The sequence below is a fragment of the Haplochromis burtoni genome, unplaced genomic scaffold (genome assembly GCF_018398535.1).
Source record: "Haplochromis burtoni strain Fernald_Lab_line unplaced genomic scaffold, NCSU_Asbu1 Contig_626, whole genome shotgun sequence".
In the NCBI taxonomy this organism is placed as follows: domain Eukaryota; kingdom Metazoa; phylum Chordata; class Actinopteri; order Cichliformes; family Cichlidae; genus Haplochromis; species Haplochromis burtoni.
This window is the reverse complement of record NW_024582987.1, coordinates 132,222-146,692: the sequence shown is the minus strand read 5'-3', so window position 1 is coordinate 146,692 and position 14,471 is coordinate 132,222. Positions and strand designations below refer to the sequence as shown.

Here is a 14,471-nt window from a genome sequence, read left to right as displayed (position 1 = left end):
CCTCTGTCAGTGCGCCCCAGGGTGGCTGTGGCTACAATGTAGCTTGCCATCACCTGTGTGTGTGAATGGATGGATGACTGGATATGTCATCGCTTTGGGGTCCTTAGGGACTAGTAAAGCGCTATATAAATATTTATCATTTCTTCATTTTCTGCCTCTCAGCTTTTCCATCACAATGTAAATCAGTTATGATTGGCTTTCATCTGCCATCTCTCTTTCTCTTTTCTCATGGCTTCATACTAAACTTCCATACTAGTATGTTGACAGTATTGTGTAAGCTGCTATAGTTTTTTAAATGTTGTTTGACATTAGGCACACATGAGCCTGTCTTTTCTGAACAAACTTTGTCTCCATTAACATCCTCAGCCCCCCACAGCACAATTGTAAGTTTAATACCATTTTCTGGAGCCTCAGTGTGCACACGTGGCATTCCTAGGTATGTTTTTTGTGTGTGTGTAAGTTAGAGCCCTGTTAACACTTCCAGTGATGCGGTTTGACACGTGTCTCTTGCCTTGTCACAAAGCATCACTGCTGAACCCTGGGGCATTGCAGATAATTTGTCATCACTTTTTGTGTCACACACTCGAGGCAACGAGCTCTTCTTCCCTCGTCTCTACTTACGGCGGGTGCTGTGGAAATGTCTCATATGACATTAAAGACATTAAAGCCGAATCTGGATTTAAATCTCCTGTCGGTCATTGTCCCTGCCCTGTGGTACCTCGGCCTCACAGAGCTGTGTGACGCCAATGTGTACGCTCATTCACCACGCTCACCTGTGATTACTATGATATCTCTTTAGCATGCCGGTGAGTCACTGACCATTGTCAGAGGTGCTTTGTGACCTACTGTTCTCAAAGATGTCCTACTCATTACTATGGTAATAGTTTCCTGTGTCTGGGCTCAGTTTTGTAACTCGCTCTCTCCATCTCTGAAGCTGTCTCAGTCCCCCTCGCTGATTTTTCATTCTGGCCACGATCTGGCCTGGTTGTAAGGGGAGTGTAAATCATCTGAGAAAAGGGGGTAGAGTGAGATGCCGGGCATAGCCAGCTGCTCCCAACGCAAGGCTAATGCCAAACAAATACGAAATAAAAATACCAACAGGGCAGAAGGCAGCAGCTCTGGTGGGGCTGTTCACCCCTTTTTATTGGGTGAACAATTTACAGTGCATCCCTAATTTAATTTATTGCATGACTCATTAAATGTTAGTGTATTTTCTTAATTAATATTTTCATTTTTATAATTAGGCTTATATTAGATGCTGATCGTTCACTGTGAACCCTCCATCTTTTTGAAATACTAACTAAACTTGGGGGTGGGCAATCTGATGATCGTACGAGGTCAGTCTTCATAAGAACTGCTTCATCTTAATACTGACTGAACAGTTTGCTATTTGCTACTTATTTCTATTGTACTTTAGGCGAAAGCTCAAATGGTTACTCACACAACTATGTAGAATTATCATTAATTAAAAATGCTAATCACAATCTGTTTCCAGCTTCCTAATTTGTTTTCTTAATTTTCAATTAATGTTTTTTCTTTTTTGAAAATTAATATTTTCTTAGGTGTTTGTGCTGACTGTAGCACAACGCTAGGCTCTAGGGTGTAGAAAAAAAAATACATCCTATTAACATCCTTTTATTAGAGCCTAGTTGGCCAAAGGCATTATCCTGACATTTCACCTTAGTTTCATAAACATGATCTGCTTGCTCTGTGTCACTGAGCAAAATGTCTCTGAGTTACAGCCTCAGAGGATACAAAGCCTGAATATGACACATATGCACTTCCAGCAAATCACTACATTACTTAATGCAGAGTTTAAAGCCACCCATATGTGAAACTACATATCTGAAGCAGGTATCTTTGCTAACTGATGAAAGAGTGTATGTCAGTACTCCTGTGTTTTGAACAAGCAAGGGGAGGAAAAAAAAAGTCGATGCATTTCTTTCTTTTCTTTTTTTTTTTTTTTCTTTTTTTTTTGATTCGCTTCGTTCCATGGCTCGCCTCTGAGACGTGAACTGCATGGAACAGACACACCAAAGTGAAGGTATTCTTAGACTCGTCAGCCTCCTTCCATAGTGGGGATGAACTCAGGAGATAAAATATGCAAGAACCTCTAAAATAGGAAACTTTGCTTTGCTTTCACAGAGATACGACAATGTCTGCCTGCGGATTTTGTCGGAGTAAACAAAGTGCAATGAAATTACATTTGACATTTAAAAAATTAATGATATCTGGAACGCTTTGGATGGGGAGTGGGAACCGTGCCGAGAGAAAGAGAGAGGAAGAAGCAGAGCACAGCAGAGGACAGAACTGGGAAACTGCTCCTTGTTTTACACCGTGCCAAGTGAATGCAGCGGGAACATATAGGGTGAGAGGAGTTCATGCTCATGTATGTGCGCCTAAGTGTGTGTGTGTGTGTGTGTGTGTGTGTGTGTGTGTGTGTGTGTGAGGATGAGGGAGGGACCTCTGTGTGTCCTAAGGGATGCCTGATCCACGCCTTGGCCCACTCCAGCAACCAGATGAGAGGTTACGTAACAGCGAAAGCTGACTAACATCCAACAGTGGTTAATGAGAATCTACATTTACAATAACTTAACTTCAAAAAGCATTAAAGGCCTCAGGCTAGTCTCGTATATATGGTATAACTCTAAGAACACAGTGTGCATTGATGTAAGAAGCACAGTGGAATATGTAGCTAACATTTGGATTTTAATGTGAAAACAAATCAAAATAAGCAACTGAAGTTCAATTTCCAGTGTTTATAGTTACATTTCTTACCTCCAAAATAGGATCCATCAGTCAGCTTCATCTCCTTGTTGAACTTGGTGATGACACTTGCAACGCCATGCTGAATAAAGTACATCTTTTTCCCCACTGTGCCTTCCCTGATAATGTAATCGTTGGGCTGGAAAACTTCAAACTTCAACTTGCTCAGCATCCCCGTCACAAAGTTGGGGTCCGCATTGGCAAACAGAGGCATGGTGGCCACAAGCTTGCGGCAGTTGAAGTTGACAATTTCCTGGTGGAGGGGGGAAAAAAAGAAAAGAGAAAAGTGTTGATTTAACAGATGAGATCATGCCATCAATAATTCAGTTATTTCAACCCAAAAGTGAAAAATGAGCTTCAGTTCGGCAGCCTGACACAGAACACCACCTCAAATCTTTCATCTCTGCCGCCTTCACAGTATCTGCAAACATAAATGAATTGGAATGCATATTGCTGCTTTATCCCTAATGCTCCTAAAGCACTTTCCATTTCTCCTGCGAAGAAACTTTTTGGCACGCAATTCATATCCTGATGAGTTTGCCCTCTGGTGCCGGCTGCAGGCCATCTCTCTGGCCCATCCTGTCCCCTCAGACCCAGCAGCAGATTAGGAGCTTGTTGTCTGTTTACCCACACATCTCTGTTGCTGTGCAGATGGAAAGCTGGGGCACTTGGCATCTGCAGCGATGTGTTGTTGACCCCACATGAGGGATAACTCCCCTCCACTGACAACAGGACATTAACAGAAAGATAACCAATCTCTGAAATGCTTGCTGGCTCCACGAGGGCAAAAAATATGTTAGCTAAGCTTCAGAAGCCGGTGTCAGGTAAAGCCACGGCTCCGACCTCAATCAAGCACCAGAACTAATGAATACGATAGTAAGCACTTTTCATGCACAGTCAGGATTCCTCATGGGAAAACAATGTTTGGCTATGCCTATTTAAAGATTTGTCATATGGCAGAGAATAAAAGGCAGTGAGACAGAGGCGAGGAAGGGAGCAGGGGGGAGAGACAGAGCAGCAAAACAGTCTGGCTATTAGGCTGTGTGGACTCTGGTTTAGCATATTTTAGCCGATTAGCTTCAAACTTCATCTAGTTCAACTGTATTGAATCCCTATACATGCTTCAGATGTTCTTGTTTTACGACAGTCTGAAAGTCACCTTAGAAAAACGTTGATCACAACGTGTTTTTTCTTCTTCTTTTAATATTTTTTGTCAAGGTTACTTTGTCCTTGTTTTCCTTCGTGTTCATCTTTGCTCGTCTACATTGTACATCAGGTTGTCAGCTACCAGAGATAATCAATGTAATACTGTTTTTAGGAGCTCACAATCAATTATTGGATGTTGCAGTGTCCTTGAATGCAACACGTTTTTTTTTTCTTTAAAGCGAAGTCTGCCCGTGGCAACAAACTGCTCAATATGTTGATGGATCGCCTGTCTTAGGATGATCTTTACAGTTCACCAAATGAATAAGTTAAAACCAGCAGGGAAATTTGGAAAAGCTCTGCAGATGTAGAAATATTCTGACATAAATGTAAAAATGTATATAGTGGTGGAATCATCTTACATAGGATATACATCTTTTGGTTTTGTAACCCAAGTGAAGTCCGTACAAAATCTGGAGATCGTTTAAGCCTACAGCAGCAGTAGCAGCATAATTGTTTTGCAGACTTGTGATAACGGGCTTGCCACAATCAGTTATAAGTATGCTTTAACTGATTCGGCATTCTTACCTAGCCTGAGTGGTGCGAAGTGGAGCTAATTCAGTTCCCAAATTGACCTCTAAGTCAGGACCCCACAGATTGTCCATACAATCAGAACCACTTAGGTTTCAGTCTGTCTGAAAGTGTCCTGGCTTTACTGATGATGGTCAGGTTTACAGCCACATTAATTGATTTTCGTTAAATGAGCTGTGGAAAAGCTCTACATTGTTGCTCTTTATCTCCCCAAATTTAACCTCAGCAATTTACCCAATCTCCTACCGAGCTGTTCACTCTGGGTAAAATATACTATACCCTATTTTAAACACAAGAAGGCAGTGGTCATACCACAATGACAAACAGGACAATAGTTGATATGACTAGACCTTTCTATTTTTAGACTGTAAATTTATTCAAAATATGCTGAGAAAAAAGAAACAAACAAAAAACCCCAAACTTAGTAAGAGCTATAATCTGCTGGTCAGAAGATCCTGAGTGAAAGGGACATTCAGGTACTTTCGGCTAAAAAAAACAGCTCACAGAAAGAGATTAATCAAACTAAGTCATTCCGATTATTTCACCAGTTTTTACGTCATCCAAGCATGCCAATGTAGTGGCCTTCAGCAGTTCATCAGAGCACTCAGTGGAATGGAAATCTATGGGAGAAGTTTGCTCCCTCCCACAAAATACTTAATCATCTGGTTTATTACAGCTGAACAGGAAAACATAATTGTACTGTTGCTCTGACAAATGCACACAGATGAGGTGCACAACAGCTTAAACTGTGCGGTGCCCAGCAGACCTAGTCGTTATTGTGATAAAGATGTAGGTAAACTTAATTATTGTTTTTCTTATAGCGTGGTATTTGTTTAAGTGTCTATTAAAGTAATAAAGGGTTATATTACTCTACCAGCAGTAAAGTGACCTACTTTGGTGATGGGAGATCAAATAAAGAGCATACTTTTAGAAACAGAGAGGAAACAGGCTGCACACCTGACATGGGGGAAACCACGGCGCCTCAGTTGTTGGATAGACTGATTAGAACAGAAGTGCAGTCAGCTGACACTAAGTCAAAGCTGCCACATTACAGATGACGAATCAGACGAACACTGTCTTGTAATGTAATAAAGCTTAGTCAAGTTTTGGTGTCTAATTAGGTTTTCATATTAAAAAATCTCCAGTAATTATCAAATTTATTAGACCGACACTCAGATTGAGGCATATGCCATGAGTGCCTTAAATGAACAGTACTAGTAATCACACATATCATTTTGTTAGCTTCTGTAATGGTTCATCAACCAGTAGATGCAGCTATTTATTTGAAATTGTAATATATATAATGTTTCACAAAAAAAGATTAAAAAAAAAGTAGTAAAGCCCTTTATTATTTTTGAGATGCCAACTTACAATCATTTACTTACATTCCTGAACAGGAAAATGAGTTTAGGTGATTCGATGTTATAACTGATTAATTACAGAAAGAAGTTTAAATATGTACAAAAAATTTTCCACATAGTTTGTTATATAGTACAACACTAAATGTTACATTTTGTCAAACAAAAGCTAAAAATAATTTATTCAATCTGGTTAAATTAAATTTACTCGACTGGTACTCATTCAGTTTATACCAATTAATAATTCATTAATTAAAGAAATAAACCTTGTTCAAAATAATTGCTTCATGGTTTTTGATGATGAAGAATCTGTACTCAATCTAGGCATAAAAATGTGAATTTTGGCAGATTTCTCAAGTATTTTAATATTTTTCTAAGATATATGTGTATTATTTCTTGATTGTATAACAGGTGGTCTAACTATTTTTTTTAACACTGTACATAAAATTACAACAAAATGTAAGACTTACTGAAATTGCTCTGATGTGACCATGTTTGCTATTATCGATCTCAGTTTAAGCTGGATTTAACCTTTGCTTAGTGCACATATTGAACTAAGCCCGTGTTTTACTGTCCCTTTAAATCCCTGCACCTTTCTTGTAAGTGCTTGGGACTATGCAGCAACTCTGCACACCGTAGCATTCATCTCTTGAGCATATAACTTTGCAAGGTGACTTAATGGGGCTTTATGAGAGCTGGTCAGGATTCCTACACTACATTTATCCTACATTCACTTCTTACTCCGCTGCTCCCTAATATCCCTTTGCATAATTACACATGTAATGTGCTTATGGGGGAGGTCGTCCAAGGACCAAAACTGGTGCTTGACGTCACAGTAACCTTTAATGCTCTGTCTCATTACCTCTGTGGCAGTTGTTTAACAGCTCTGTAAATCGCAAGCTCTTGGAGTTTATCACAAGTGAAAGAAAGGCACAGGAGGTGCTTCTGTAGGAAATGTTTTCCTATTTTGACTTTCAGCCAGTCAAGTTTCACCTGGGGAGACTCCGTTTTGCTCTTTTTCTTCCTGACCTTGCAAGATGAGATGACAGGTGTTTCAGTTTAATGTGCTGCACCCAAATAAAGATTCACTGCTTATGTTCAGAAAAAAAGAAAAATAGATCTAACTTATGTTCCAAAACTAAGACATTGTGACACCTACCTTTCAGTGTCTATTTTTTTTTTATTAAGGTTCCAAAAATAAAATCAGAGCGTTCGAAAGGAAAAATCTGCAGATTTCTAAATGTTACTCAAGAACAGAGCTTCTAAAATGTTGTGTCACCTCTTTGAGGGGGTCGTTGAGTTCACTCAGGATGTTTTCCTCATCAAAGATTTTCCCTTGGTAGCGGTGCTCATAGTAGTCATGGATTTTCTGTCTCATGTCTGCTGGAAGCTTGTGGAAGGACATGTATTGCTCCACTTGCTTATACTAGAAGAGACAAAGAAAAACAGTCATCACTTAACAGCTTAACATGTAAAAAAAAAAATCAGATATCTTAAAGCAGCCCCAGTAAAGTCTTGAGTTTTATATTTATTTGGAAATCGCACCTTTAATAAACAGCAAAGCAACAAAAATGTGGTCTACACAGAGTGCATATTTGTGTCTCTGTATTGAGGACAAGGCGTGCTCTCACACAGTCACAGTGCCATGTCCTGGTTCTGCGTGTGGGGAGGGAGAGGCAGAACAAGAGAGGCAGGTGGTGAAGAAAGTAGGAACGAGTACAGGCCCGGGGCTATGTCAGACCAAGGTAGCAGCAGATTATCTCACCGATGCAGGAAGCCCAGTGCTAATAGGCAACCGAGCTATGCTGCAATGTGAACAAGCGAGGCATACCTAGTATCCAGGAGCATAAGAGGATATTGGGTAATTTTCAAAGAAGAATTCTCCTTTTGACCGCGTTATATATCATCATAGGGTCTTTACCTTATAATATAGAGCATCGTGAGGTGACAGGTGTTGTGATTTATTGCTATCCTCTTTCCTTTCCTGTCTTTGTTTTTTCTTGTTTACATTAAAATGTCATTTTTGAGCACCTTAAACTGCTCAAGTTTCATCATTACAATCAACTTAATTTTCACCTACTATCACATTAATATGCAAATAATGTTAAAATAATAATTTTCAAATAATTTGCATTGGTTTAACTGAGAAGAGAACTGTCTGCACTTTAAATACAGTTCTGACAAATAAGAATATATTTCAACCCTTAGATTTAGCTGGACATACAGTGAATAAATCATTTTGAAATGCTATGAATTATAAAAAGTAGAATTTCTTTTTTAAAAAAGTATAATGGTGTGACATTAAAAAGGAGCGAGGAGGGAGTCTGTACACTTGACATCTCTGTTTTTCTGGCTAACTAAGATAAAAGATCCCGTTTCTACATCCTGTTTCCAGTAATTAACTAAAAATTAGCAGGAGTGTAACGTCCAGCTGCATTATCCTGCAGGCAAGTACTGACCCACAAGAACACAGAAAAAACTTTGGCTCATTTATTTAGAGTAGTCGGCGAGCACGGCCAAAGCCCCAACACCTGAAAAAGAACCTCAACAAAGAGAATAGAGGTGAGAGCCAGCAGCAGCTGCGAGGCTGGTAGGACAGTTCAGTTTCAGAGGCTTTGACCAATGTGACGCAGGCAGCCCCATAAAACGATATTTGTTAGCGAGAGGAGCCACTCGAGTCCCAGTGCCTCCCTCATTGATTTCTCACCCGGCTGCAGAAAGGTGATAAGGGACCAGAGCTTTGTTTGCGGGAAATTGATTTATTTTGAGTTCACACAGCCGAAGTCAGAAGGTGTCTGCAGGGGCTCAACCGGTCCATTTCGACTCGGGTGGTCAGGGTGGGGCACAGAGTAAGGCAATGGGGGCACATTTTAGGCTCGATATGGGGCCTTCAGCTTTAACGTCACATTATCTTTTCATTATGACTAATTTCCATTCTCATATTAATTCAGATGTGTAATTTTATTGGTTAATTACTTTCTAAAGGAGCAATTTAGATAAATGCTGACTACATTCCTCATTATCCCACCTCATCCATTTCTCTCTTTATCCCCCCTCTCTCTCTCACTCTCGCTCTCTCTCTAGAAATAGTCAGGGCCCAGTCAGACTAACACCCACACTGGGATGTGCCACTTGGCAGAACCCACTTCTTTCCTGGCTGATGGCACTCCTGGGGCATTCCTGTGGATCTAATTTAACCCAGGCGCACTGCAATTTGCAAAGTTAAACATCACCCATAAATATATGTTTAGCAGCATTATGTAAAATGATGAAACCTCCTCTGTTGCAGAATGTGTCCTAAGACGTGAAGGACAGTTTAAAGAGGGCAGGCAATTAGTGCAAAGACTTGAAATGCTTCATCCACTTTGTATGTGCTCAACGCTTCTTTTATTGAGCAGGAATTGATCTGATACCCGTCTGTGTCACGCAGAGGGCGATGCATTTAAATGCAACCCCATTTGTAGTGCTTGCATGACATAAATGTAATTGCAAGACGCTGTGTTTGACATCTGATGGGTGCACGGTCACAGTATTCCTTTACAGAATCATTTATGTTTCAGAAACTTGTTTTGAAACTATTTAATTATCTTTGCAATATTTCAGAGGAGGGAGGTAGTTACATTAGCTTTGCAATGAACCTCAGACCGAAATATGAAATGTGGGACATCTTGGACATATCTTAAAGAGCAACTCAGCTGCACTGTGGCAGCACCAGGGCTTGACAGCAGACATGTCTCTATATCATACATACTTTAAACCCTCATTTCCTTCCCTCTCCTCCCACTATCTCTGTTTCCTCTCTTCTCTATAGCTTTTGCTTGGTCTGTTTTTTCTTTTCTCCTAGTCTGGATAAAATTAGTTTTTGAGTTTTTGGAAATTAAGTAGAACCTATCAACAACAATCACTTTACTTTCTTACTGCTCATCATGTTCTTGTCATAAACATCCTCCGGCCTCAGATAACTTATAACCTCGCATCCCCATCCATCTCTCCATCCATGTTTCCAACCCTCCAGCTGTGGCAGTGATAGATGTAATGGCTAGAGGCTCAGCACCCTGAACCCATCCCTGCTGCTCTGCAGCCTGCTCCACTGATATGCACAGCCATGCAGCAAATCAGCCCCTGCTGAACCTGGCTCCACACTGGAGCTCCGTTACCATGAACATGGCATTCGCGGCCCCGAAGCTGTCAGTTCGATTCCTGGGGTGACGTTAGAGGGACAGAAAGGGATGTAGATTAAAAATAGTGTGTGATGTACATCTGCTTTGGAGCAACTGAGCTGGAGATGTGCCACTAATTCAAACAGTGACTTGGCACGGCTCGCTTGTTTGCTGAGGGCAACCTGCCGTCATGATTTTTAAAATTTTTTTTGCTATGCTGTGAATATAACTCATAATTATATCTGCATATTAATGATCAGTCAGCATTCCATTAATTTTTTTTATTATAGCCCTTTTATTTGCTGTCTTGTTCTTCGAATCTGTTTCATCTGATCTGATTTATGTGTCAAACAACACTTTTGTATTGATAATGATAAATGTGCATTTTACTAATTTGTGCGGATTTGTGATAACACTTTTGCAAAGACAATAGAAACTGCAGTTTTAATTTCAAGTTTTAGGTGACATGTAAGATTGCAATGTGGTGCCAAAACGCACCGAGGGGGATGTTCCTCTAGATTGGACTGACCATGAGGACAGCTGGCAAGGTCGGGCCATCACACTTGAATAAACCGACAATGGCTAAATGATTTTATAAGCAAGATGTAAATTAACGAAGAGGTATTTTAGCACGTCCTGTAATAGCCAAGGTGACTTTACCAATGCTCTGATAAGAATTATGGCTACATCTCTGGAAGGATAAATAATGTGTGCTTTGTACCTCTGTCCAGTCGTGCCTCTGTGTGTGCGTTTGTGTGGATATGTTCTGATAAACTCAATAGGGATGCAAGCTGCTGGAGGGCTCGCTTAGTGGATGGATATGATCAACATTCATTGAATTCAGGAAGTCAAAAAGTGTGCTGTTAAACCACATGAATTTTTTATAGATTATTAAAAGATGAATAATTACATGGGGGGAAAAATCAAAGTAATTGGTAATAATAATTTTAACTTCCTGACCCATTATAACCCATTTTCATAATATAATTTTAAAAAATGATGAAAACTTAAAGGGAAAACATCAGTTTTATTTCTTATATTCTAAATTAATCTGTTTAATTGCTTTCTATTTAAATAATATCTAAATAATTTTTCTGAAATCATAGACAAATACTGAAAAATTGTCTTAAATAACAAACTGAACAACTTGTATATGAAGATTTATTGTCTTTAGTTATTTAATTATTGCCACTTCTGATATCACTTGACACAGAAAAGTAGCAGATGCTTAAAATAAAAAATATACTGAAATGCAGGAATTAGACTCCATTACTGGGTGAAAAATGGCTTGAAGAATAAACCCTGCATTAAACACTGTTAAAGACTTAATTTCTGAGTAATTGTTTCAGCTCTCACACACACAGCATGTCATAGTAAATAAGAATGTACTAAGACAAGATAATTAGCGCTTTCTGTTAATCGCATTTCAGCTGACTCACTGTCTTTATATCATATTTGAAAAAAAAAACTATTTCCTTTGGGAAGAAAAGGAGTGTCTTACAAAATCAGTGTGACCTGATGTAACTGTTCTTACATCATCCTGTAAGTTAAAGATTGAGTTATCTTAATCCTAAACTTGTTTGTGGATGAAGACATACCATAGAGGACTAATCCCCACGCCCAACAGTGTGGTATGTACAATGCGTTCTGCAGCATAAGCACAGGCAAAGTTTGGGAGTTAAACTCTGCTTCTTGCGTGCAAACACAAAGCGCATCAGTCATGGCTGGGTGTTCTGGGAATTGCCCAGGCCCCACAGCGGGATCACAGATGGTGGCTCAGTTGAAATGCTGGATAATCATCCTCCACGTGAAAAAAAAAAGAAGATATAATGATGTAATAGGAACTGAAGGAAAAGGGAAAAATAAAATGTGTCCACTGGCAGCATACAGACAGTGAGGTGGCTGCTTATGTCATAGACCTCATCACCCTGTTGACCTTAAGAGATCTGCTTGGGGGTAGGTAGGAAATCCTCTTTCCTAGTCATCGCTGCGGATATATTTATATTTATATTGTGGGAGCTCAACCTATTGGTCCACAGTGTAATTGAGGCCTAATTTATTTAAATCCAGCTCCAATGAGCAGGACTTTACAGAGTCACAAAAAAAGAAAAAAATCACATTAATACTTTGAGACCATCTCAGTAGTACTTAGCTTAACTTACCTTTAAACAACAAACCATTAAAGATGTGTACGCATACATCATACCATGTATCATACCCAGTGTTCTTTTAAATCTCAGGAATTTAATATTGTGTGTGCCACTGCAGGACTCTTACCTTCTCTTGGTACTGCCTCCGTGAGGAATCCAGTGATTGGATTAGAGCTGTAGCATGGCCAACAAACATAGCGTAGCACGTGGCTCCTACAATCATACTCAGCATGGTGACCCAAAGGTCAGACATGCTGACGGGCGCCCGGGCACCATAACCGATGCACAGCATGTGGCTCATGGCTTTGAAGAGGGCATAGGAGTACTGCTTACCCCAAGAAACGTTCTGAAAGAACCAGAGGGGAAGAAAAAGGGAAGGAGAGACAGAGGAGGTTTGGGGGGAGTTACTGCCAAGCAAGACAAGGAAGAAAGGCTCCGCGGCAGATAAAAATGGAACAACAGACTTTCCTTTGATGGATCACTAACACTCAGCCAACATAATCTTCATGCTTCTGAACCTTATGGGTTTACTGAATGAATGAACTTTCTACCTTTTTACCTTCTCTCTCTGTTTGCATCTACTTTATTCATTTTACAGATTATCAAAGGGTGAGGTGCGGTTCAGCTTTGCAAAGGTTCAAAAAAACAGCTTCTAAACTATGTATCCAGTATCCAGACTATACGGACAAAAGTACTGGGTCACTTACACATTACACCCAAAGGAGCTGCCCTGCCATAGAAATGCTTCTCATGAAGGTCCTGGTGCACTTTTGTGCTGATGTTAATGCCAGAAGATTAACCCTGCTGTGGTTTCTAAACACTTCCACTTTGCAAAAATGCCACGTGCAGTTGGCTGTGGAATTTCTACAAGGGAAGAAATTTCACAAACTGACTTGTTGCGATGGTGGCATCCTGTTTGTAGTACCTCACCCAAATTCAGTGACCTCTTTAAATGACTCATTCCTTCACAAATGTGACGGCAGACCGCACTGAATCTACTTGATTTTATACCCCCGTGGCAATAGGAGTAAAAACACCTGAAGTCAAAGGTTAAGAGATTTGGCCCAGTATTTTTGTCCATATAGTGCAACTTGGGTTCATGGGTCCACTGTTATCCGATAATGTGTCCAGAAGGGTTTTTGAGGAGCCACATAATTCAGACTAAGTAGTTTGGAAAGAACTTGCTTGGTGGATGAAGACTGGTGATAAAAGTTTAAATGCATGGAAGCAGAACTCTAAATGGTCATCGTTAGTTTTAGAAAATATACTTTAATATCATGCAGGTAACCAGTCTATATGAAGAGCAAAAGATGGACATCAGCTATTGATTGACTGATTAATTGAGTGCTTTCTTTCTTTCTTTAAAACTTGTAAATAAAGAGCCAACCTAACTGGCAGTGTTAGGATAGTCACTGACTATTTCTTTTAAAATTCTTTTTTTTAGTATGAAATCTTATCAGGAGTCGCTTTCAACAGAGATTTATGCAGAACCTCTTAAATTTTAGTAATCCACATTATCAGGTAGTAGCACAATGCAAGGACATGGCTTGAAAGACCTTTCATTTGCATTTCAGATTTCCCTCATTTCTGTTTTGCCTGCTTTTTTTTTTTTGTCTCAGCATGTCTAATGTGAAAGTATGCCTTTTCCCTCTGGAGATGTGCAAAATCTCTAGTGGGCAACTAAGCGAGCCCATTGCAGTTACTGCATGTCTGTGAAACTCAGTAATCCACTATCTAGAGACAAATGTGACAGACTCCCTGGTACAAAGCTTGTGCTCACAGACATTTTGCTGACACCCCGAAAAGCTTCACCTCCTGCAAAGATGAAGTGCTGAGGAAGCACTCCATGCAGAATACCTATCACACACAGCAGAACAGCTAGTGATAGAAATAGGAAACTTAGATAGTCTCTTTTTCCCCCCATTTGCCTCAGATCCATGTGTCACATGCCATCATGCCCATTTTGTCCCCTTTGCCATGCCATTTCCTGATCTGCTTGAGTCCACTCAGTTATTCAAGTGGGAATTAGTGAATCCCACTTGAATTTGATGACAGATGCACATTTATAGCAAATCATTAGCCCTGGATGACTCATCAGTTCTTATGTCAACACAGATTAGTTGTTTCTTCCAGAACTGATTACAGGATTTGTTATAAATTACAGCGTGTTCAATTTTTATAACATGATACTCAACAGGATAATCAATAAAATATGGTGTGTGTGTGTGTGTGTGTGTGTGTGTGTGTGTGTGTGTGTGTGTGTGTGTGTGTGTGTGTGTGTGTGTGTGTGTGTGTGTGTGTGT

The 14,471-nt window shown here is 39.9% G+C and overlaps 1 protein-coding gene across 1 annotated transcript in view; it reads right to left on the bottom strand.

Moving 5' to 3' along the window:
- Positions 1 to 14,471, bottom strand: part of LOC102288760 (potassium/sodium hyperpolarization-activated cyclic nucleotide-gated channel 1) — a 70,549-nt gene that overhangs the window by 14,042 nt on the left and 42,036 nt on the right. Inside the window, exons 4-6 of the mRNA XM_005948916.3 lie at positions 12,296 to 12,514; positions 7,138 to 7,284; positions 2,779 to 3,019 (exon numbers count right to left, since the gene is read on the bottom strand). Coding sequence (XP_005948978.1) covers positions 2,779 to 3,019; positions 7,138 to 7,284; positions 12,296 to 12,514 — 607 coding nt within the window. The remainder of the gene's footprint in view (positions 1 to 2,778; positions 3,020 to 7,137; positions 7,285 to 12,295; positions 12,515 to 14,471) is intronic.